Source organism: Rana temporaria, chromosome 1 (assembly GCF_905171775.1).
Source record: "Rana temporaria chromosome 1, aRanTem1.1, whole genome shotgun sequence".
NCBI classification, from domain to species: domain Eukaryota; kingdom Metazoa; phylum Chordata; class Amphibia; order Anura; family Ranidae; genus Rana; species Rana temporaria.
Window position 1 is genome coordinate 100,100,041 of NC_053489.1, and position 24,987 is coordinate 100,125,027.

Below are 24,987 nucleotides of genomic sequence, written 5' to 3' on the forward strand. Positions count from 1 at the left end.
GTGAAGCGGCAACGCTTCACTTCCCGATACCCTAACCGTGGATTGCGGTGGGTGCAGCCGAGGGAGGAGCGATTGCTTGTCCTTGGCTGATGTTATCGCGGGTGTGCTGGACAGGCAAGTGTCCATTTTTTTTAAAAGTCAGCATCTGCAGTATTTGTAGCTGCTGGCTTTAAAAAAAATAAATGCTTTGATATACAAGTGCTTTGGATTACAAGCATTTTTCTGGAACGAATTATGCTCGCAATACAAGGTTTTACTGTACTCGGACCTTTTGGCACCTACAACCATGTCACGTTCAAAGTCACTTAAAGCGGGAGTTCACCCATTTCTAAATTTTTTTTTTTTTTCTCCCCTTAGATTCCTGCTCGTTCTGTCTAGGGGAATCGGCTATTTGTATTAAAATATGAGCAGTACTTACCCGTTTTCGAGCTGCATCTTCTTCCGTCGCTTCCGGGTATGGGTCTTCGGGAGCGGGCGTTCCTTCTTGATTGACAATCTTCCGAGAGGCTTCCGACGGTCGCATCCATCGCGTCACTCGTAGCCGAAAGAAGCCGAACGTCGGTGCGGCTCTATACTGCGCCTGCGCACCGACGTTCGGCTTCTTTCGGAAAATCGTGACGCGATGGATGCGACCGTCGGAAGCCTCTCGGAAGACTGTCAATCAAGAAGGAACCAATTTTGTTTGGGAGCCACGTCGCACGACCGCGCAATTGTCCACTAAATCGACGCAGTGCCGAATCGCAAAAACCGGCCAGGTCCTTTACCTGCATTTTGGTCCGGGTCTTAAGTGAGTTAAATGCCACGGCCTACCTGAGTATTGTTGCTGACCATGTCCATTCCTTTATGACTACAGTGTACCCATCTTCTGATGGCTCCTTCCAGCAGGATAATGCACCATGTCACGAAGCTCAAATCATCTCGCCGCTGGTTTCATGGACATGACAATGAGGTCACTGCACTCCAATGGCCTCCACAGCCACCAGATCTCAATCCAATAAGAGCATCTTGGGGATGTGGTGGAAAGAGTTTCGCATCAAATTTGCAGCAACTGCGTGATGCCATCATGTCACTATAGACCAAAATCCGAGGAACACTTTGTTGAATCTATTTCATGAAGAATTGGGCAGTTCTGAAGGCGAAAGGGGGTCCAATTTGGTACTAGAATGTGTAATTAAAAAAAAAAAAAAAAAAAATATATATATATATATATATATATATATATATATATATATATATATATATATATATATATATATATATATATATATATATATATATATATATATATATATATATATATTATGACCTATCCTATGGGCCAGTTAACCCCACAACAGTCCTGGAAAAATGTGTTCCTTGTGTGTTTCTCACTCCAGGTGTTGGCACTGCCCTTGTGATCTGCATGTGGGTACCAGTGTGTAGTTATTGGCAACCCAAATGCAGTGTGCGGGCACCAAATCGCATGGTGCCACGGTACTGTGCGGATTTCAAAAGGATTACAAGCACTGCGTTTTCCACAGTCCAGGGTGTTTTTTAAAGCCCATTCAAAGAAATGGACTCCCAGAATGCATCACACAGGAACGCGTGTGAATCGGCCATAAGATGTACAGTCTCGGCATACAACCAACGTTGGATTTACCAGACGATGTATAAGGACCTACCTAAAGCATCCAGGCAGGCCTTTGCATTACATAGCTGTTGGTAGCTGTGAAGGAGATATTGTAACGTGTGCAGAGCTTTAAAAGGTTAGTTAATCTTTAATAAAAAATTGCCCATGCAGATAAGGGGTGTCTGTAGATAAACAGACTGCAGCTTTGATCAAAGGTGACTAATGCCCTTACTATAGGTGTAGCCACGGGTTGTCAAACTCCATTTTATTGCAGGCCACATCAGCAGTATGGCTTCCCTCAAAGGGCTGGTTGCATCTAGAAGACTATATACTGTAAAACCTTGGATTGCAAGCATAATTGGTTCCAGAAACATGCTTGTAATCCAAAGCATTTGTAAATCAAAGCAAAATTTCCGCATAAATAATGGCAACTCAGTTAATTTGTTCCACAACCATTTAGTCATAGGTCCTTGAGTTTATAGTCCATATAAAAATATTATGGCAATGTAATGGGTTGTGTAACCTTAAAATGGCCATCCAAAAATGGAAGTTCCCACAACGGGATTAGAAGAAAAATTCAGCAGGAGCTACAGAATATAAAAGAGGAGAGGCGCCTCTAAGTGTAGCAATATGTTGTACCTTCATTAAATGTAACCAATGTAAATGGTCTACACCTGTAGCAAAAGGCATTATTCAAAAATAGATGAGCCAACTCCAAATAACCTGACCACCCTTCCAAATCCCGCCGCACATGGTGGCCATGCTGTGGATGTAGCGGTTTGTACACAATATCCTGAGTGAGTATTCAGCATGATGGCGCTGACCATGGAGAAGCTCCGCTTTTTTTCTGGGGTGCATTACTGGGGGAAGAAGCGGTCTCAGACGCACTTTTTGGTCAAATGGTCGTGCTAACCAATGAACGTTTGCCATTGTAAGCATAATGATTGTTACTCTGGGTCTGTGTGTTATTGTGTATGGTGCCCCGTACACTGGCGGCAAGAGGTGTCATGGTCGCTAGGTTCGGAGTGGTGACTAGCAAAATTTGTAGTTCACCTTTTTTCACTTTTTTTATTTTTATTTTTTTGAATTGTTCTTTTAAATGATAAGACTAGGTTTACAGAAGTGGGTCTGTAGTCATTACACTGCAGTAGCAGTCCTGTGCTTATTGCATTGTTGCAGATGTGTAAGGTGACTTTTGGGCGTTTTTTAGTGGTGGGGAATCTCAAACCCTACTGTACCCCCCCCCCCCCCCCCCCCCCCCCGACAAGCTCCTATAGACCAAATTTATTTATAACAATACTAAAACTTATTTTACCTCCCGGTAATAGAAATTTATCAAACACCTCAGAAATTCAACCGTTGCGCCTTTGGGTAACAGGTTCACATTTCACAGGTGCATGCTGGGAGTTGGGCAACCAAAAAGCGGTATCATTTTTTTTAGTAAAAAAGCATACCATCATTTTAAGTGCATCAGTGTAAAAGGGTGGTAATAAAATAGATCTGTCAACAATGCTGTTGCATAAGTTGTGACCGTTTTTAGTGATGGCTTGCACCAAAAAATGAAGAGCTTTTACCAACTCTAATGCTGGCCATACACTATATGAAAAATCGTCCGAAGAAACTTTTGAAAAACGAACAACGAACTTTCGCCCATGAGCGCAAACAACAAATTTTGTCTAGATCAGCAGGGATTTTGATGTGTGGCCACTTTAGTCAATCGGGAGTGGCCACATGATCTAACGATTGCCTTCTTTCCAACGGTCATGTTTGAAAACTCTTCTCGCTCAGCATCTGCAGCCACTTATCGGTGTATTCTGGCAGGAGCTGTCGGAATACACAGAGGGGTTTATTAAATGTGGGGAGTGTAAAATATGGCGCAGCTCTGCATAGAAATCGTGTGGGGTGTGTGTTTTTTTTTTTTTTGGTCCAAGCCTAATTGAACAAGTTAGAAGCTGATTGGTTACCATGCACAGCTGCACCAGATTTTGCGCACTCCCAGTTTTAGTTGGGGGCCCTTTCACACGGGCGGACGAACGGTCCGTTTTTTACAAGTCCGTTTACAGACTTGTAATACTTCCCTATGGGATTGCAGACGTTAGCGGATGATGCTTCCGCTAACGTCCGTAAAGATCCGCCTCCGCAAAGATCCACTTTTTCAGACGGAAGAAAACCCTATTTTTCTTCCGTCTGGCGGAACGGTCCGTATTCATCCGATTCACCATAGGGGAGAGCAGAGGAAAGACAGGGCGGTCCCTGCACAGTGTGCGGGGACCGCCCTGTCTCCCGACAGCTCAGCGGGGATTTACGGATGATTCCCGCTGAGCCAACGGACACACACGGGGCGGATCAATACGGATCCGCTCCGTGTGAAAGAGCCCTAAATCAACCCCAATGTCTCTGGGGAGGATTCCTCTATCTACCTCAATTGTGTGGATGGGGGAATCTGTGTGTTTTTTTTTTTATTTTATATTATTAATCGGCCTGCTAAGTGATTGATTTGGGAGGGGGGAACCTATCCACCATCTATGCCTCCCCTCCTGCTTTTCAAACGCCAGGCAGAAATGAGAGATGACAATACAGATTGTGAAATTTTGCATATATTGGGACATGTGAAGAGAACATGACCATTTAAACCTTGCTCAATCTTTGTATGTGGAGCAATGCCTCTCCAACGTTTTTAATGTCGGATAAATTCTTTCTGTTCCCTGCAGTTCTTTCCTAGCCTAACATCCATCCTTCTAGTAGATTAGGAGATCAGGGATGATCGGAGAATGCTGTACTGCCCGCCCTCCCTTCTTACAGTTGGAAGTCATCAGATGTCCCAGTAGTAGCCTTTGGAATTTCTCAAGTCCATTTGGGTGTGTCTGTAATGTTAGACTCTGCAGAACGCTTCTTGAAAATGTCTAGATCCAGATACAAAGTGCATTTGAGGATTTGTAAAACGAATGTTCTTTCTGCAGTGTTTAGTTTGTTTATAGAACTTTTGTTTTAAAGAATTTGCTCTTTTAAATGGGCCATTGGGGCTTATTCACATGTGGTCAGCCCTGTACAGTGTGAAGTTGGCTTTTTTTTTTTTTTCTGCCCTAGAGTTGAGCTGCGTGTTGGACGCCCTTGTTAATGATAGGTTCACACTGGGCTGTGGGATTTTACTCCCGCTTGTCAGTCTCAATTTTGGCTGCGATTAGAGACATCTGTGCAGTAAATCGCGGGACCAAATTGAAAAAAAAAGTATGCGCCGTATTCAGTTTAATCCTGTAGTGAAGTTTCAGACTTCCCGCGGGGAATGGGCGTTCCTATGCAGAGGGAAGATGATTGACGGCCGGCTATGGGGCGTCACGCTTCCCGAAGATAGCCGAAATAGGACTTGCCTCTTCACGGCGCCTGCGCAGTCAGCTCCGATGTCTATGCGCAGGCGCTGTGAAGAGGCAAGTCCTATTTCGGCTATCTTCGGGAAGCGTGACGCGCCATAGCCGGCCATCAATCATCTTCCCTCTGCATAGGAACGCCGCAGGGGAGTCTGAAACTTCACTACGGCAGTAAACTGTGAGTACGGCGCCAAAAAATAAAATAAAGCTTGATGGGTGAACCCCTGCTTTAATTCTCACTTGTAGTCATTTAGATGTAGATTGCCACGTGTGTTTTTTGTTTTTTATAATTATTTTATTTAATTTTTTTCTTCTTGTGCTTGCTTGCACACCACAGCAACACATTTTGCCTTGTCTGTGTATTTGGACTGATTTGGTGAATTGATGCCAGTATAGCTGCAATGCCTCCGGTTTGAACAAGCCCTAAATCCGTCATTTAACCCGCTAATGGGAAAAAATGCGACAAGACCAACCGTTAATTTTCCTTCATCCTTCATCTACCAGTTACACTCAGTGATTGATCGCAAGCTGCTGGCTGTAGCTCAAGATAAGATCCTTTGATTGTTTCCACTAGAGGGGGGGGGGGGGGAAGCTTAGTAAAGCAGGCAATAAAAATGCAGTCTAAGATCTCGGGGTCCCCTCCCTCATCACAAATAAGCTTTTAAGCTGGCCATACATTTTACAATTTTTTTTTTTTTGGGGTACAGTGTTGCATGACCGCACAATTGTCAAAGTGCAACAGTACCGAGTTAATTGGCCTGGGCAGCAAGGGGGTGAAAGTGCCCTGTATTCAAGTTAATAGCGATCCACATTGTGAGTTTTGAGATTTGGCTTGTACAGCTAGTTAGTGCCCTGATAATTCTGATCTTTTATTGACCAATACATAGTAGATTGTAAGAAAACGGTTACCTCATTAAGTTTTCTTTCATCTGCTGCTTGATTTCAGTGTATATTATCCAGTCATTGTGGTTAAGTGGCTGAAAGCAGTGGTGTGGTTGTGGGTTAGGTAATGTTTGCCCAGAGTAGTAGAACTTATTTTACAATTGAGGATCACCAGGAAGCTGTCATTTCCTTCCTGGATGTTGTTCCAATGTGTTTTAACTGACACTTGACCAATAAAGCCGTAAATTGGATCTACAGTAGGTGGTCTTCATAAGTTTATTTTTTTATTTTTTCAGCCTGTACTTTCCGTTGTGTGGTTTTTGGCTGATTTTTCTATTTTTGTGATATCATGTGAAGTCATTTATATTTGTGTGTGGGTGTGTGTGTTCCTCTCTACAGTTTCTGATGGGACAAAGTACATCTAGTATTTTCCTCATCTTTCTAAGCACTGCGTATCAGCCAGCAGAACTTTATGAAATGTCTGTGTAAACTTTCAATAAAGTTTGCTAAAAAAAAAAACTGTGATCCAGTCTGTGTTCACACCAGCCACTCTGTTATAACTGAACAAATCCTTTCTGGTGTGGATATCCCAGGAGGCATCCTTGCCTAGATGAGCACAGAGGCAGGAGGTGGGTGGACTGAGAAAATAAATAAGTGTGTATATATGTGTAAGCAAAGACAGTTTTGTGTTATAAAAGTTACATTTACCTGCTCTGTGCAATGGTTTTTCAGCTCCCATCATTATCATCTTCTCTGGTACCCTGCCAGCATTCTTGGCTCCCTCTTCTTCGTGTTTCCATCATAAGCTGCTTCTTATTGCAGCACACCTGCTGGCTCGATCCTCGGCAGCGCTGCCTGTGTCCATAGACACAGGTTATTTACCTTAATACAGACAATGCGTTAATGCCGGTTCACGCGGGCGACCTCTCAGCTGACTTGGCCTACCTGACAAGTCGCCCCCATGCATTGCAATGGAACTGTTCCAATAGTAGCAACTCAAGTCGCTCTGAAAAAGGTTCCTGTGCGACTTTGGAGCGGCTTGCGTTGGCTTCTATACAGAAGTCGTTTTGTAAGGGGCGTCTTTAAAGTCGAACCACTTTGAAGTCAACTTAAGGTTAAAAAAAACTTTTTTTCCCCACTTTAAATTCATAAAACGGTGGATGATTACAGTGATATAAAGTTGGATTTAGCCCAGGTTCACACTGGGTACGATTTGGTACGATTTGAGATGCGATTTCACATGTCAAATCGTATCTCAAATCGGCGGCATTTGCCGGCAATGGCACCGTCCGCATCTGCGGCGCTGCAGCGATTTCAAAAAGTAGTTCCTGTACTAATTTTTGCAATTTCGGGCTGCGATTTACATTGAACCCTGCACAGATGTCTCTTAAATCGCGTTTTTACCGCGATTTTGAATTTGCAGCAGTGTGAACCTAGCTTTAGTGTTTGAAGGTTTACTTTTATTGGCCAGATGTCTAACTCTCTCTACCATCTACTGAATTCTCAGTTTTGTCTGTCCAGCCCTTTAAATCTTTAGTTGCCAGGCTCATTGTGATTTATATGAATGCATAGCAGTAAAGTATATATTGTGTCTCGACTATTGGCGTGCTGCGCTCACAAAATATTTCATTTTTGTTTTATCTAGTGGACCAACTATATCCATGGCTGGCAGGATCGATGGGTTGTCCTGAAAAACAACACCTTAAGCTATTATAAGTCAGAAGATGAGACTGAATATGGCTGCAGGGGATCCATCTGTCTCAGCAAAGCTGTTATCACGGTAAGCTTTACTTATCCTAATCTTCCCGTGTGTAATTGCTTCACTAGGTAGGCATTTTCTAGGGTTTTGTTTGTGATTGTAACTTGCCACTCTAAGGCAGGCCGTATATTATGCAATTTTCCTTCCTTCCTTCAACGCTTGAAAATTGCTCAATTCTCCCATCAGAACCTGTTCTATCAAGTGGTGTGTTTTTTTTTTTTTTAAATACTGTATTATAGGGGAACATTCCAAATTTCTAATATTGGATGCTTATTGCACTCAAAGACCCACATGGAGACCCCTGCAACACGCCCAGTACCAGAATCTTCTATGCTCACCCTCCAGGGGTCCCAGACAAATGATATATGTCCGATACGCTGTAGTATACATGTAAGCTCAAGTTGCTTCCTATTTTTTACTGTTTGTTAACCGGCCTTTCTGGAATTGACACGATGCAGTCCTTTCAATGTCCGTTTTATATTAGAAAATTAGTAAAACCTTATTCTAAAAGTGTATAAAATAGTTTCTTGTCACAAAGAAAGGGTTTTGCTTTTTTTTTTTTTTTTTTCCTCAAGGATCAATACCTGACACATTCTTACTTGTTACTCCAGTGAATTATCAACAATGCAAAGAACTTTGCAAGCAAGAGCAATCAACCAGCTCACAAGTCATTGTATGCGGAACAAACTGTGAAACTTTACACTAATTCTGTAAGAATTAACAGGTTATCCAGCACAAACTAACCTTTGATTTGGCTAACTCCTCTTGCTTGTACTTTAAAAAAAAAAAAAAAAAAAATGGAAGATGAGTTTTAAAGGGGTTGTAAAGGTTTGTTTTTTTATTTTCTAAATAGGTGCCTTTTTAAGCAAGTGCGTTGTTGGTTCACTTACCCTTTTCCTTCGATTTCCCTTCTAAATGTTTTTTTCCTTTGTCTGAATTTCTCACTTCTTGTTCCTCAGTAAGCTGTTCTGGCTGACTAACCCCCAGCCAGAAGATGGGGGCAAGCTTACGGAGGAGGAACAGGAAGTGAGAAATTCAGGCGAAGGGGGGAAAAAAACATTTTAGAAGGGAAATGGAAGGAAAGGGTAAGTGAACCAACCATGCGCTAGCTTAAAGGAACCTATTTAGAAAATACAAACCTTTACAATCCCTTTAAGGTGAAAAACCTTAAGTGCAGCAGCGCCCCCAAGCTCACCCTTGTACTTGAGCCTCGTAATTCCTGTGACGGCAACAAGCACACCAGCTCTGGCTGTTGTCTCGTGACCTGATTGGATAGATTAATGGCATCGCTGCCATTGGCTCCCGCTGGTGTCAATAAAATCCAATGACGTGGGGGTTGCAGACCTGAGTCTTGTCTGTATCAACAGATGCAGCAGCAGAACTCGGGAGCGTGCCCACAAGGAGAATGCTTCTCTGGGGCACTCGAAGAGGAGCTGCCACTATTGCCGCTGAGGGGACTCCACAAGAGGAGGCTCAGGGCCACTCTGCAAAACTAACTGCACAGCGAAAGTAACTTTTTTAAAGGGGGGGGAAAAAAAAAAAACCTTTACACCCCTTTTTTAAACAGAGGAGCTTCAGACATGTTCCAAAAAATGTGTGATTTTAAAGGCAGATGTGTGTGTTTTTTTTTTTTTGTTTTTGTTTTTTTATGCATTCTGTGCATTAGGATAAAAAACCTTCAGTGTATAGCAGCCCCCCTAATACTATCAATCAATCCAGCCATGTTGCTTGAGTGGCTGTCAGCCAGTGAGGAGAGGTGTGGGCAAGCTAGGGCTCTATCTGAATAGACACGGAGCAGCAGCTCAGATGCCCCCATAGCTTGCTGTGGGGGCACTCAGCAGGAGGAAGGGGTCAGTAGCGTCAGGGAGAGACGCTACAAGAGGAAGATCTTTGTATTGGATATTATTTATGTTTTTTTTTTTTTTTTTTTTGTTCCTTAGATGAACTGTTTAACGTTGTCACCTCCTGTTAAAGACTAGCAGTTTCCCAACAATACTTTACCATGATCGGTCTACTTGTCTCTTTTAATATATTGTCTTGGCTAGATTTTTTATTTAAATTTTCTGCATATTTGAACTGTTGGATCAACTATTCTAAATATTTAATAGGGGTTCTTTGGTAGGAATTAAGTGCATTTTACCACATATCAAGTAATGTGCATAGCACATATTTTATGTATACCACAATCTCAATGGTGGTTTTGTTTGTTGTCCCTGTTATTCAGGACTGTCTGTTTCCAAAGCATGACACTTTTTTTTTTTTTTTTTTTTAACACAGTGAGAGTTTATTTCCATCTGTGTACTAGACTGGTGTTGCATCTGTTCCAGAAGGATGTTCTTACTCTTTGTCACTTTTGTGCATACAAACAGCTGTTTTATGTAGAAGGGTTCTGCTTTGAGCTGCTGTCAATCAAGACAGTAGGTCTGGACAGGGGGAACCTGATTATCTGATCACCTGTAATGCAGGCACGCTGTGTGTTCAAATGGTGTCCTGTATCAAAAGAGAAAGCAGGGATACACAAACTTGCCACATCAGTAGGTGCTTTGATGCTTGCCAACTGGAAAAGGGCTCTCAGCGGCTCGCTGTGAGGCTGAGACTGGTATTGGTGATTTCTGGAACATCGGCAGAGAGTGGATTTCAGACCAGTCTTTGCTGAAAACAAATCGCAGATTTGCAAAACAAATTGCACTCATATGACCCATAGGAGAAGCCCAGCCAAATGAGCTCAGGCTGAACTTCTCCTTTTTTAATAACTGTATCGATTTTAGAGGGTTTGACATCACACAGGCATAATTAAAATCACATAATTTTTGCCTGTTCCTGATTTTTTTTATTTGAGTTTTGAGTTTTAACTTATTTAAAGTGGTGGCTAACCTATAAAAATGTATATACCTAATGAAGTAACTGGCCTCAGGTGAAACTCAAAGATGAACCAATCATCCTCCTACATAAATTGCACCATAGATTATAGATCTATACATGTCCCAAGCATGTTTGGTGCCAACAGTAAATTGCTTCAAACATGCTTGGGACAAACCTAGATCTATACTCCAAAGAAAGTTTTTAAAGTGGAGTTCCGCCAAAAAAAAGTCAGCAGTTACAAATACTGCAGCTGCTGACTTTTAATATATGGACACTTGCCTGTCCTGGGCGCCCGCGATGTCGGCACCCGAAGCCGATCTGTCTCTCGGGTGGAGGCGCCGCCATCTTCCTGGTTCCCTACTGCACATGCGTGAGTCGCGCTGCGCAATCCCACTGGTCCCTGCTGTCTTCTAGAAGACAGCGGGGGGGCTGGCGCCGGACGTGGCATAGGTCGCCTATGCCTGGAAGTGTGAGCAAATACCTGGATTACACAGGTATCTGACCCCCCCCCCTCCCCCCGAAAGGTGCCAAATGTGACACCGGAGGGGGGGGGGGAGGAATCCGAAAAGCGGAAGTTCCATTTTTGGGAGGAACTCCGCTTTAACACAAAATGGGCTACAGTCTTTTTTTTCTGCTGTCACTTTTCTATGTGAGCTGGTTTAAGGTAAGCCCACTCCCCTTCAGGCTTGGCTCACACCATTGCACCCTGAATCCATTTCACAATAGCAGATTCTTGACTAGCTTTCTATGGAAGTGGTTCACATCTCTGCAGCAGGTCCAGTGCATTTAGCAGAAAATGCTGAGTCTTTTGGCCCATTTCAGGGCTTAAATCGGGCCTGAAACTGTGAACCAGGAGATAGAATAAATTATATATATTCATTTGAGGTTTGCAACCACTTTAATTGTCTTGTTATGATGCACTCATATGTCGGTAGTTGAGTCTGCAATAGGAGAAATAAATAGACGCAGGCTTTATTTTGATGCAAAGGCCTGTTGCGTGCAAGTTCCCATAGCCAATCAGATTATGGTTTGAGAGAGACCAAAATGTGTTTTCAAATTTAAGGCAGAATCTCTGATTCTGCCCGCGATTCAAAATGCCCAGGTTTCAATGCAGCCTTAGCGTGCAAAGTATCTCCTGATGAAAAGGAAACTGCCAGTCCTTGTCAACCTACTTCAATTACCTCTGAACAAGATTACTTTAGTGAATCTCTGCCTTGCCACAGGATAAAGCAATTGGTTTCCTGTAATGCAGACCTGCATAAGCCCATCTTCTCTGCTTTCATTGGCTCTCGCTGCTCTGATCAGCTGGCAGGAGTGAAAGGAAAGCTCCTCGTTGGCTAGATGTAGGGTTATGACCTTCCCTGTGACAGTGAATAAAGTGACGAGTGCTTTTGCGCTAATACAGATCCTCAATATGCAATAGCCCAAACAAAATATATACAGTGCAGCAAAACCTAGTGGTGTTTACAATACACAAAACAGAAATCAAAAGTGGGTGTGATTCTGCGCAACGTATCTCACAGAAATGGTGACACAAAAATATGACCACATGGGAACCCAAAAAAATTTGGGAACCAAAAAAATTATTTTAGGAAAAAAGTGATAAATGTATTCAATACATATAATAATGAACTAAGAGAGCTATCAAACTCAAAGATGAATGAATCAAACAAAAGTACAATAAAGTCCAATAAATGAACCACTCCAGCAAGAAATGCTGGATAAATGGTGTGCAAAAATAATCCCAAGATAAATAGTGAATCCTGCCAGATAGGGATGCTTGATATTGCTGAATTCAATTAAATGAAATAATGACAAGCAGATGATGAACCGAATCCTTCCCTGGGCTCACTAGCCTCTTACCTCCAGGCAGATGGAAATAGGCATCCAATATATCCCACACTCGCAGTCCTCTATGGATTGTTCAAATCTGTCCACCCTTTCAGCTGGTACCGCGTCTCCTTCACAGATCCACACAGCACTCAGCCCCAAATGCAAGAAAGAGAACAGAAGGAGGGACTCCAATGGTGAAGTACATTAAACCAGGGGAAATTTATTGAAGGAAAAGCCTGTGCTTACATTAACAAAATTAAAAACGTGCGGCAGTAATAAAAACGAGCGGCGTTCCACAACGCCGGCTTGCGTCACTCCAGGTGTACGTCCGTCCAATCCCTACGCGTTACGACACGGGATCACGTGTATTCGTCTGGGGAAGACGAAGACACGTGATCCCGTGTCGCAACGCGTAGGGATTGGACGGACGTACACCTGGAGTGACGCAAGCCGGCGTTGTGGAACGCCGCTCGTTTTTATTACTGCCGCACGTTTTTAATTTTGTTAATGTAAGCACAGGCTTTTCCTTCAATAAATTTCCCCTGGTTTAATGTACTTCACCATTGGAGTCCCTCCTTCTGTTCTCTTTCTTGCATTTGGGGCTGAGTGCTGTGTGGATCTGTGAAGGAGACGCGGTACCAGCTGAAAGGGTGGACAGATTTGAACAATCCATAGAGGACTGCGAGTGTGGGATATATTGGATGCCTATTTCCATCTGCCTGGAGGTAAGAGGCTAGTGAGCCCAGGGAAAGGATTCGGTTCATCATCTGCTTGTCATTATTTCATTTAATTGAATTCGGCAATATCAAGCATCCCTATCTGGCAGGATTCACTATTTATCTTGGGATTATTTTTGCACACCATTTATCCAGCATTTCTTGCTGGAGTGGTTCATTTATTGGACTTTATTGTACTTTTGTTTGATTCATTCATCTTTGAGTTTGATAGCTCTCTTAGTTCATTATTATATATATATATTGAATACATTTTATCACTTATCACTTTTTTTCCTAAAATAATTTTTTTGGTTCCCATGTGGTCATATTTTTGTGTCACCATTTCTGTGAGATACGTTGCGCAGAATCACACCCACTTTTGATTTTTGTTCCCTGTGACAGTGTTGATTGGTTCAGTGCCAATGAGCCACATGTTCCTGTAATGGAAGGTCCCACACTCTGCCTAAATGCTTCCATCATGTACCGCTTTCTCCAGTCTGAGGATGGATATCTGCTATTATAGGGGCATATTGGGACCAAGAACTAGGCAGGACTCGTTCGGCTGAAACGCGTTCATTGAACAAACACAGAATATGTACACTACTGAAGGACATCATACATATATTATAAAATGTATGTTAATTAGCGGCCTTAATAACTCAATGCCCACCCAGACAAACAATAGGTGAATGGGAATTCACACCTAGATACTGCTTTGATGAATCCGGATCTAACTACAGGTCAGACTTGCTGTCACGAGCTTCACTCAGTGCAATACACATTATCCCAAGTATAAACACAGAACACCTTCAGACAATAGCAGGAGACCTACTTAGAATAAACACATTATGGCAGGGGGCCCTAGACTGGTGGCTTGCTGATATCGGCATCAGCTATGAGTCCCAAGCTGACAGTGACCAACATGGCCTATTTTAATAATGGCCTTTGCATTACATAACCTCTTTGAAAAATGCTTGTAGGTCCCTCATGCCAGGGTCCATAGTCCAGTAGGCAAGAGGGTAGCATCCAGTCTCCTCCAAAAGACTCACCTGGGACAGAGGCTATCGGTTTTGGCATTCCCAGTCGCATCGGGTATTTCTGTCCCCAATGCTGAACAAGGAAATGGAGGGGCTAACAAAAGATAAGTGTGTATGGCATGGGGTGTGGAGGGGTGTTAATGCAAATCTGTTGTGTTGCCCTGAGCAGAGTGCAGATTTCTCTCTGGTGCCAGGGGTTATGACTTGTAGACCAAAAAATTCTTCAGATAGGTGTTGGCATTAATCTTAGTTTTAGTGGCTGTATCCTGTCCAGGTCTGTTATCCATTGGTGCTATCAGCGTTGCTGTGGCTCAGTGAGTTAGTACAAAGGGTGATGAGGGTTATCAGAATGCATGAGTTCACAATTGCCAAACCGGTTTAATTTCTCATTGGCTTGAAGTCCAAACAATAAAACAAATGCCTCGTATACTTTTCTATGGCTTTTTTATTTATTTTTTATTTTTTATTTTAACTAATAGTGTGGTCTCTTAGGCTGGATTCACACCTATGCATTTTTAGTGCTTTTCGCATTTTGCAGATTTGCTCTACAGTCAATTTACCATGGTTTCCTATGGAACGCGTTCTAAAATGCAAAAAGCACTAAAAATGCATTGGTGTGAATACAGCCTTAAGGCTCGTACGCACTACGAAAATCGGTTTAACATTTTCATCCAAAGAATTTTCGGTGTGTGTGTGTGTGTGTGTTTGTGTGTGTGTCAACTTTCGACAGCCGATTCTGCTTTTTCTTATGAAAATTCCCAAAGGGACTAAAACTCTCATATGGGAACAGAACGAACGATTTTCGTTTTTAATGTGTACTGTTTATGTGCAAGAAAAATCAGAAAAGAGACTAGACTGTGCATGATCAGAAACCAACAATAAAAAAGCCTTTGTCGTATGAGAATATCCGTAAGAATGTTTGTACGAATTTTCATTCATTGATTTGCTGTGAAACATTGAAGAATCAGACCAACGTTCATCCGATTTTCTTAGTGTGTACCCCACTTTATCCTTTTTAATGTGTACATTTTTTTTCGTTGGTACGTGTGGAAGTTCATAAGGCAGTACTTTGTTGCTTTTTAGCAGACAACTCAATGGAAATTCTGTAACGCAAATCTCAGTAACGACTTCCAAATGATGTTAATAAGTCGGTGCTGGTTTGTGGCAGCTGTTGCCGGTCTTTGTTTGGGCTCTTTGTTCTGCTCTTATTCGCCGCTAGTTTACTGACATCACTTAATAATGATCGCACCCCCACCTATGCGCCCGAATCATCAAGTGCTGGTTTCCTCTTGCTTCCCTGTGCCAAATTTCGAAGGAGAATTATTGGTTTTGTGATATTTCTTGGCTTGTTATTCAGTAGGTGTCTCTGAGTGTTCAAACAAGAGAGGCTTACCCATTCATTTATAGAGGGATGTCACTGCATGGCACCATGTCGTCCCCCCCCCCCCCCCCCCCCCCCCCCCCAAGTCTGAGTTAGAAGCAGAATTTAATTACCGTATATATAACTGTAGTTTACACAAATAGAGGTCCACCCTAAAAAAAAAAAAGTTGCACCAAAAGCCTGCAAAAAAATAGAATTTTTTTTTTCTCACTTAACAAATTGTGGTTACTCTGCGGATCTTCCTAATCTGCCTCTTCCTAGTCCGCGGCAGGTCTTCTTCCTCGTCCTCCTTGCGTTGTCTTCTGGGTAATGTGGCCCAGAATGTATCCCAGAAAGCAGCCACCCATTCACAAAGCGCAGTAGGAAACGAGCAGTGAAGCTGCAAGGCTCCACTGCCTGTTTCCCTTAGTGAGGATGGCGGCATCGGCCTCTGGAGGGGGGTGGGGAGGCCCGACATTGCGGGCACCTAGGACAGGTGAGTGTCCTTACTAAAAGTCAGCAGCTAGCGTTTTGTAGCAACTGACTTAAAAAAAAAAAAAAAAATCCCGGGTGGAACCCCACTTTAAAGTGAGAAGATGGTTTATAAGCCCTGGGGGCAGTTTAACTAACAAAGGGAGATGGGTTGGTTTTGTGGTGTAAATATTGAGGTATTCCCCCAAAACAGTTATAAGACAAATTCTTTGGTGTTGCACCTACCCTTAAATGTGCTATATGCCAGTTTCTTTGAATGTTGGAGAGCGTGCAGCAATGTTCATCAAAAAAATCCACCATTACCAGAGCAGTGTTTGAATACTGAGGAGAGCAGGGGGTGGATGGAGATTGATCTGCACTGAGGAGAGGGGAATGGGTAAGGTTGGACAGTGAGGTGCAGAAATGAAGGGAAAGAGAAGTTGGCATGGACCAAAGTTCAAGAATAAGCGCACTTGAATTTTGCCCCCCACCATAATGTGACAAAGCTTGTCATACTTTCAACCAGCAGGTTGAGCATAAAAAAGACCAGATTCCCCCCCCTTGATTTGGATGGGGGAATCTCTCACGGTTTGCTATTGTATTTTGACAGCAGGGAGCCTTCCTCGCCATTAAAATACACTGCTTAATGCTGGTGGCTATATTTGGGGGGGGGGGAGGAGTAGAACTGAAGTCTTTACGACCAGCTAATCCATGCATGGATTGAAATTTGGATGGTCCCTGCTGAACCTGCCAAATTTTGATTTTGTGTGGCTGCCTTTAATGTGTCGGTGTAAAATGGTCACCTGAAGCACTAAAGAGGACCCTAACTCGCAAAATTGACTGTTCCTCCATTTGAACCCTCCCCCCCCAACACACCCACATTGCTAAACATACATACATATTATATAATTAAACTATAGAACAAATATGTTTGCTGCAGACTTGAGCTATGCAATGCACAGATTGGTTGGTTGCTTCATGCACATCCAGGGGATGTGTTATTTTATTAAATTCTATGCAACAAAATATGTGTGAAAGACCATATAGATCAGGAGGAGGGGTGATTGTTGGATGATTTTTGGTCGTTCACACAGAAAATGAAGGTGTGCCAAAGATGGCGGCTGCAGCTTCAAGGGATTATATTGTGGAGATAGAAGTTTGCAGAGAAATTGGTACTATTTCAGTATAGGAGAGGACTTGCTTGCAAGTGTGTGAGGGGGGGGGGGGGGGATGGGATGGGGCTGAAGTTCAGTATCCAGAAGAGCAGAATAATTTGGTAGCGGGCCATTAGTCAGATATCCATGCTTGGCCCAAAACTTAGTGGATGTAAACCCAATTTATGAAATGTGAGCTGGGCACATATATCTGCAGTATTTTATCTCTCTTCAAAGCGCTAAGTCCTATCGCTCTCTCCTGAACTGTTCATTTAATGCAATGTGATAATGACCATGCTACAATGGCAGTAAACGTGAAAGTGACCAGGTGTGCTCCTACTGCAGAACAGCAGTACAGATGGTCCAATGGGGACAAGCCTCATCTGCCAATGAAAGGCCTTTCATTAAATAGACTGCATGATCTGTGAATGGGGGGGGGGGGGGGAGGAGTCTGATCTTGCACATGATTTTTCTCTCCCTCATTCACAGATCCTGTTATAAGCAGTGTAATGAAACCTTTTCTCATGGAAGAGATGGTCTTGTCCCTGTCAGACCGTCTGTACTGCTGTTCTGCAGTAAGCACAACTGGCTGTATCTGCATTTATTTTGTCACCCGATTGTCATTTCAGTAATTGTAGGGTGGCCCACATGTGAGATTTACTAAAAATGGTATGCACAGAATCTGGTGCAGCTGTGAATGGTAGCCAATCGGCTTCCAGCTTTTTTTGTCATAGCTTACGTGAACAAGCTGACTTTACAGGGAGTGCAGAATTATTAGGCAAATGAGTATTTTGACCACATCATCCTCTTTATGCATGTTGTCTTACTCCAAGCTGTATAGGCTCGAAAGCCTACTACCAATTAAGCATATTGGGTGATGTGCATCTCTGTAATGAGAAGGTGTGTGGTCTAATGACATCAACACCCTATATCAGGTGTGCATAATTATTAGGCAACTTCCTTTCCTTTGGCAAAATGGGTCAAAAGAAGGACTTGACAGGCTCAGAAAAGTCAAAAATAGTGAGATATCTTGCAGAGGGATGCAGCACTCTTAAAATTGCAAAGCTTCTGAAGCGTGATCCAACAATCAAGCGTTTCATTCAAAATAGTCAACAGGGTCGCAAGAAGCGTGTGGAAAAACCAAGGCGCAAAATAACTGCCCATGAACTGAGAAAAGTCAAGTGTGCAGCTGCCAAGATGCCACTTGCCACCAGTTTGGCCATATTTCAGAGCTGCAACATCACTGGAGTGCCCAAAAGCACAAGGTGTGCAATACCCAGAGACATGGCCAAGGTAAGAAAGGCTGAAAGACGACCACCACTGAACAAGACACACAAGCTGAAACGTCAAGACTGGGCCAAGAAATATCTCAAGACTGATTTTTCTAAGGTTTTATGGACTGATGAAATGAGAGTGAGTCTTGATGGGCCAGATGGATGGGCCCGTGGCTGGATTGGTAAAGGGCAGAGAGCTCCAGTCCGACTCAGACGCCAGCAAGGTGGTGGTGGAGTACTGGTTTGGGCTGGTATCATCAAAGATGAGCTTGTGGGGCCTTTTCGGGTTGAGGATGGAGTCAAGCTCAACTCCCAGTCCTACTGCCAGTTTCTGGAAGACACCTTCTTCAAGCAGTGGTAGAGGAAGAAGTCTGCATCCTTCAAGAAAAACATGATTTTCATGCAGGACAATGCTCCATCACACGCGTCCAAGTACTCCACAGCGTGGCTGGCAATAAAGGGTATAAAAGAAGAAAAACTAATGACATGGCCTCCTTGTTCACCTGATCTGAACCCCATTGAGAACCTGTGGTCCATCAAATGTGAGATTTACAAGGAGGGAAAACAGTACACCTCTCTGAACAGTGTCTGGGAGGCTGTGGTTGCTGCTGCACGCAATGTTCATGGTGAACAGATCAAAACACTGACAGAATCCATGGATGGCAGGCTTTTGAGTGTCCTTGCAAAGAAAGGTGGCTATATTGGTCACTGATTTGTTTTTGTTTTGTTTTTGAATGTCAGAAATGTATATTTGTGAATGTTGAGATGTTTTATATTGGTTTCACTGGTAAAAATAAATAATTGAAATGGGTATATATTTTTTTTTGTTAAGTTGCCTAATAATTATGCATAGTAATAGTCGCCTGCACACACAGATATCCCCCTAAAATAGCTAAAACTAAAAACAAACTAAAAACTACTTCCAAAAATATTCAGCTTTGATATTAATGAGTTTTTTGGGTTCATTGAGAACATGGTTGTTCAATAATAAAATTAATCCTCAAAAATACAACTTTCCTAATAATTCTGCACTCCCTGTAGATGCTGATTAGTTACTATACACAACTTCACCATATTCTGTGTGCACCAGTTTTAGTAAAGGAAGGAACCATAGCCTGCATATCACATTACACTGTGGGCCACACAGGGATATCTACTGTTTATATTGCGGTTCTGCCCGGAGACCCAAAGCAATGCTGGAAGTTCAAAAAAACAGGAAGAGGACCGGCCTCTCTGCAATGAACCTGTCTTGATCCAGCTGCCTGCACACCATAAGACCTACTTTATTACAGGTGATGAGACTCAAATTGTAGAGATGGCTTTAAACGTATGCGTTAAAGAGTGCGATGGATTAAATAAAGCACCTGCTTTCAAGTTGTATGTAGTGCTCTGTTACAGCCAAGTGTTTTATCTGTAAATAAGCTCCTCAAGTAGCCTTTTGCAGAAGAATGTCCCAGTGTAAAGGAACACTTGACAGTTCAGATGCATTTAATAAAATCATTCTTTGGAAAGTGGTGTGCGTGTCACATGAGGGCCAGCTGACTTTGATCACATCTGGCTTTGCTCTTGCATAACCAAGATAAGAACCATAAGGATTTGAATTCTCTTGTGAAATACTTTGCATTTACAGAGTGTTATTGTCTTTATCTTGGGATTTTCTAAAGCGCTCTTGGTCAGGACATGAAACTGCATGGTGCCCTTCTTTAAATTCATTGAGTCCTGGTTCACATCCGGGCACACATTGTAGAAGTCGTACTGCCTGTCCTTCCTGGAAGCCCTTTAATTGCATAATTGTTATGTGCTGAAATGCATAACCAGCCAGTGTAAAATCTTTATTTCTTGCAGAATTGGATGCTTTCAGTCATTTGTTTTTTGCAGTCGTGTAGATCAAAGTCACAAACCAAATGATCCTCACCAACTATAATTTAAAGGCTGTAAAACGCTATGAAAGTTGTAATGTATTAAGTCTACAAGCCTGGTCATTCAGTTAATCGAATAGGGTGTCGCCCAATCCTTTCAGCATTGGGTTGTTTGACAAAAATCCCAAATACAGTTGGTTTCCGTGCTTTTGTTTTCTGTGATAAAAATTGCTGGTAAAGAGTTTTCGGTGGAGCGCTGCCATTTATTTTAAGTGGACCTGTAGTGCAAAATGGAAATGTCTGCCATTTAATACTAAATTTACTGCTGAATTAAAAACTGGTAAATGCGTCCTGCCTATAAAGCTAAGCCCTAGTAGTGCTAAAGTCTCATAATTACATTATGTATGGACTAGAGCAGTGGACAATAAATGTTTGCTTGGTGTTGCCAAAATGTATACATACAGTTATTTTAATAAAAAAAACTCTGTGCAGTGGTGTTGCACAGAGTGGCCCCACTCCTCCTTCTGGGTCCCCGGCAGCAATCTTGGCTCCTCATGTTAAAGCGGGAGTTCACCTGAAAAGTTATTTTTTTAACCTTAGATTGATGCTCATTTTGTCAAGGGGAATCGGGTAGTTTTTTTTAAAATCGAATCAATACTTACCGTTTTTAGAGAGCGATCTTCTCCACCGCTTCTATGGTCTTCGGGACTGGGCGTTACTTTTTTGATTGACAGGCTTCCGACGCTCACATACATCGCGTCACGAGTAGCCGAAAGAAGCCGAACGTCGGTGCGGCACTATACGGCGTCTGCGCACGACCGGCTACTTTCGGAAAATCGTGACGCGATGTATGCGACCGTCGGAAGCCTGTCAATCAAATAGGAACGCCCAGTCCCGAAGACCATACCCGGAAGCGGCGGAGAAGATCTATCTCTAAAACGGTAAGTACTGCTTTGATTTAAAAAAAAACTACCTGATTCCCCTTGACAAAATGAGCCTCAATCTAATGTTAAAAAAATAACTTTTCGGCTGAACCTCCACTTTAAGGACTACCATAGCCAGCATGGGGAGTGTGTTCTGCTCCCCCCTGAAAAGCCTTTTTAGATTGTCTGGGAGAAGGAATCATGGCTGACTGCAAGCATTTCCTAACAGTAGAGTGACCTCAAGGGTCGACTGGGTTTCCTCATTACGTCTGTTATTTTCTGCTGCAGTTTCCTTTTACCCTAACTGATGAGTATTTGAATGTGCAGCAAGAGGATTTTCCTCAGTGGCGACATAGCAATGCTGCTCTTGTTGATTGAGTAATGGTTCAACCAATTACTTGCTACCATGTCTGCGTTGGGTAGACTTCAATTTTTTATTTTTTTTTCCCCAAATATCAGAACATCTCAACAGTACCATTATAAAAAAAAATTGCCAGAAATACCTCCGTTATAAATTTGTATATTTTTAATGAGTGAAAGAAGTATTTGTTCCCTATATCGGTCAGCAAGATTTCTGGCTCACAGGTGTCTTCTTTACAGGTAATAAGCTGAGATTAGGAGCACTCTCATTTAGGGCCCTTTCAGACGTGCGGACCGTATGTCTGCTTTTTCATCTATCCGTTTGCTGATGAAAAAGGGTCATTCATTGGTCCCAATGTGATTGCGAGTGTCAGCGGATAATCATCAGCTGACACCCGTAATCACCCGCCTCCGCAAACATCCGATTTTGCAGACGGAAGAATGTTTTTTTTTTTTTCCCGTCTGCTGATCGGATGAATACCGACATACGGTCCGTGTTCATCCGATCCCCCCCATAGGGGAGAGCGGAGAAAAGACAGGGCGGTCCCTGCACAGTGTGCGGAGACCGCCCTGTCATCCGACGGCTCAGTGGGGATCTACAGAGCTATCCCCGTTGAGATTACGGACACACGGAGGTGGATCATTACTGATCCGCCCCGTGTGAAAGGGCCCTAAGGGAGTTCTCCTAATCTCAGCTTTTTACCTGTATTAAAGATACCTGTCCACAGAAGCAATCAATCCAGATTCCAATCTCTCTACCATGGTAAAGAGCTGTCCAAGGATGTCAGGGACGCGATTGTAGACCTACACAAGGCTGGAATGGTCTACATTTTTGTATGCTGTACGTCACGCAGCTTTGTGAGAGCGTGACGACAGTTGGTGCGTTTATTCACAAATGGAAGAAACCCCAAATAACTGTCAATCTCCCTCAGTCTGGGGCTCCATGCAACATCTCTCCACACAGAGTTTCAATGATCATGAACGGTGAGGAATCGGCCCAGAACTACACAGGAGAATCTCGCCAATGTTCTCAAAGCAGCTGGGACTATAGTCGCCCAAAAAATTGGTAACACACTACGCCGTGAAGGACCAAAATCTTACATCGCACGCAAGGTCCCTCTGCTCAAGAAAGCACATTTACAGGCAGTCTGAAGTTTGCTAATGAACATCTGAATGATTCAGAGGAGAGCTGGGTGAAAGAGTTGTGTGGTCAGATGACACCAAAATTTTGCTCTTTGGCATCAACTTGCATGTTTGGAGAAGTAGGAATGCTACCTATGACCCCAAGAACACCAACCCCACTGTCAAACATGGCAGTGGTAACCTTATGCTTTTAGGGGTGTTTTTTCTGCTAAGGGAAGATGGACGAGGCCATGTACTGTCAAATCTTGAGTGAGAACCTCCTTCCCTCAGTCAGGGCGTTTGAAAAATGGTGGATGGGTATTCCAGCATGACAATGACACAAAACACACTACCAAGACAACAAAGAAGTGACCCAAGAAGAATCCCATTAAGGTCCTGGTGTGGCCTAGCCAGACCCTAATCCCATAGAAAATATATGTGGAGGGAGCTCAAGGTTCGCGTTGCCAAACGTCAGCCTAGGAACCTTAAAGGGGAGGTTCACCCTAAAAACGACTTTCTAGTATTACATTGCCCCCCCCACATTACAATACAATTATGCCTATTATGTTTTTTTGTATGCTGTACATACCTTAGGAACAGCTAATTCACCCGTGGCTTCCGGGTTGCGAGTCCCGCGGGAGTGGGCGTTCCTAACATGCTGGTGATTGACGTGATGACCAAAAACAAGCTCCCCCCCCCCCCCCCCCCCGTTGCGTAAGCTGCGTCACGATTGCCGAAAGGAGCCGAACGGCGGTGCGCAGTATAGCGCCGACTCGCCATTCGGCCTCTTTTCGCCAATCGTGACGCAGCTTGCGCGACTGGGGGAGCTCGTTTTTTGTCATCACGTCAATCACCAGCATGTTAGGAACGCCCACTCCCGCGGGACTCTCAACCCGGAAGCCACGGGTGAATTGGCTGTTCCTAAGGTATGTACAGCATACAAAAAAACATAATAGGCATAATTGTATTGTAATGTGGGGGGCCAGTGTAATACTAGAAACTCGTTTTTAGGGTGAACCTCCCCTTTAATGACTTGGAGAGGATCTGCAAAGAGGAGTGGGAAACGATCCCTCCTGAGATGTGCAAACCTGGTAGCCAACTACAAGAAATGTCTGACCTCTGATTAACAAGTGTTTTGCCACTAAGTTATGTTCTGAAAAAGGGGTCAAATACTTATTTCACTCATTAAAATGCAAATCAATTTTAACTTTTTTGAAATGCGTTTTTCTGTATTTTTGTTCCGTCTTAAAATGTTACCTACCATTATAATTATAGACTGATCATTTCTTTGTCAGTGGGCAAACATATAAAATCAGTAGGGGGATCAAATACTTTTTCCGTGTGTTATAACTCGAGTTACCCTTTTTTTTTTTTTTTTTTTTTTTTTTTTTTTTCTTTGCTCTTGTCTGGCAGTTAACTAATTCTTATGAAATAGACGTTCTTAGAATTCCTTATCCAAACAGCAAGCAGAATTAGAGCCCCTAACTTGATGGCTCCAGATGATTGGTGTGTATATGTCTTGGTGCTAAATACCTAATGTGCAGAAATGTTGCATTTTCCGCAATATTCTTCTTTCTCGTGCTAATATTTAAATGGAACTTTTAACTGGGAAATTAAGATGAAGCTAATGTAATTTCTCATGTTGGGACTTTTATTGAAAAAACATTTTTTCAGTGTCCACTTAGGAGCAGCGACAGCGTCCGAGATCTCTATCTCTAGAACACTTGTGCATCTGTGTGAGTTTAAAGCTGAACTCCATCTTTTTCATATATACTTTACATAGTTCGTTTGGGCCGAGTTCGCAAAAAAACTGTCATTAACAGGCCGATGGATGTGCGATGATGTATGTAGCCGAGGCTCATCCAAGACTTCCTTTCTCATACTTGGAACAAAATTGAATGGCTGAGCACTGCTCAGATAGAACTGAGAAAGCAATGTATTCTAGTGATGAATACAAAGCTTCCTCTTCGGCCTACCTCTCTGACTCCGCCAATCAGAGGAAGCTTTGTATTCATCGATTGGACTACCTTGCTTTCTCCGACTGAGCACTGCTGTGATACTCCTGTTCCGAGTATGAGATGGCCGTGTCTCCAACTCGAAATGTGTGTGTTTGTGTGTGTTTGTTTGTGTGTGTTTGTGTGTGTTTGTGTGTGTTTGTGTGTGTTTGTGTGTGTTTGTGTGTGTTTGTGTGTGTTTGTGTTTTTTTTTTTTTTGATCAAGAGGAGAATCAGGGCTGCTCTGTGCCAAACCGCTGCGTGTTAACAAAAAAAGTGGTTGTAAACCTGAAATATGAACAAAGCATGCCCCTCTCTACAGTGTATACTTGTTAGAGGCCAGAGCACAAAGTATAATTTCTGTCTGCTGCCTTGTTTATCTGCATAACACAAAGGTAAAAAGGTGA

At 42.9% G+C, this 24,987-nt stretch overlaps 1 protein-coding gene across 2 annotated transcripts in view; it reads left to right on the forward strand.

Annotated features, from left to right (window-relative positions):
• CERT1 (ceramide transporter 1) overlaps positions 1 to 24,987 on the forward strand; it is a 108,367-nt gene that overhangs the window by 3,663 nt on the left and 79,717 nt on the right. For both annotated transcript variants that reach the window (XM_040341267.1, XM_040341276.1), the window contains exon 2: positions 7,502 to 7,636. In XM_040341267.1, coding sequence (XP_040197201.1) covers positions 7,502 to 7,636 — 135 coding nt within the window. The remainder of the gene's footprint in view (positions 1 to 7,501; positions 7,637 to 24,987) is intronic.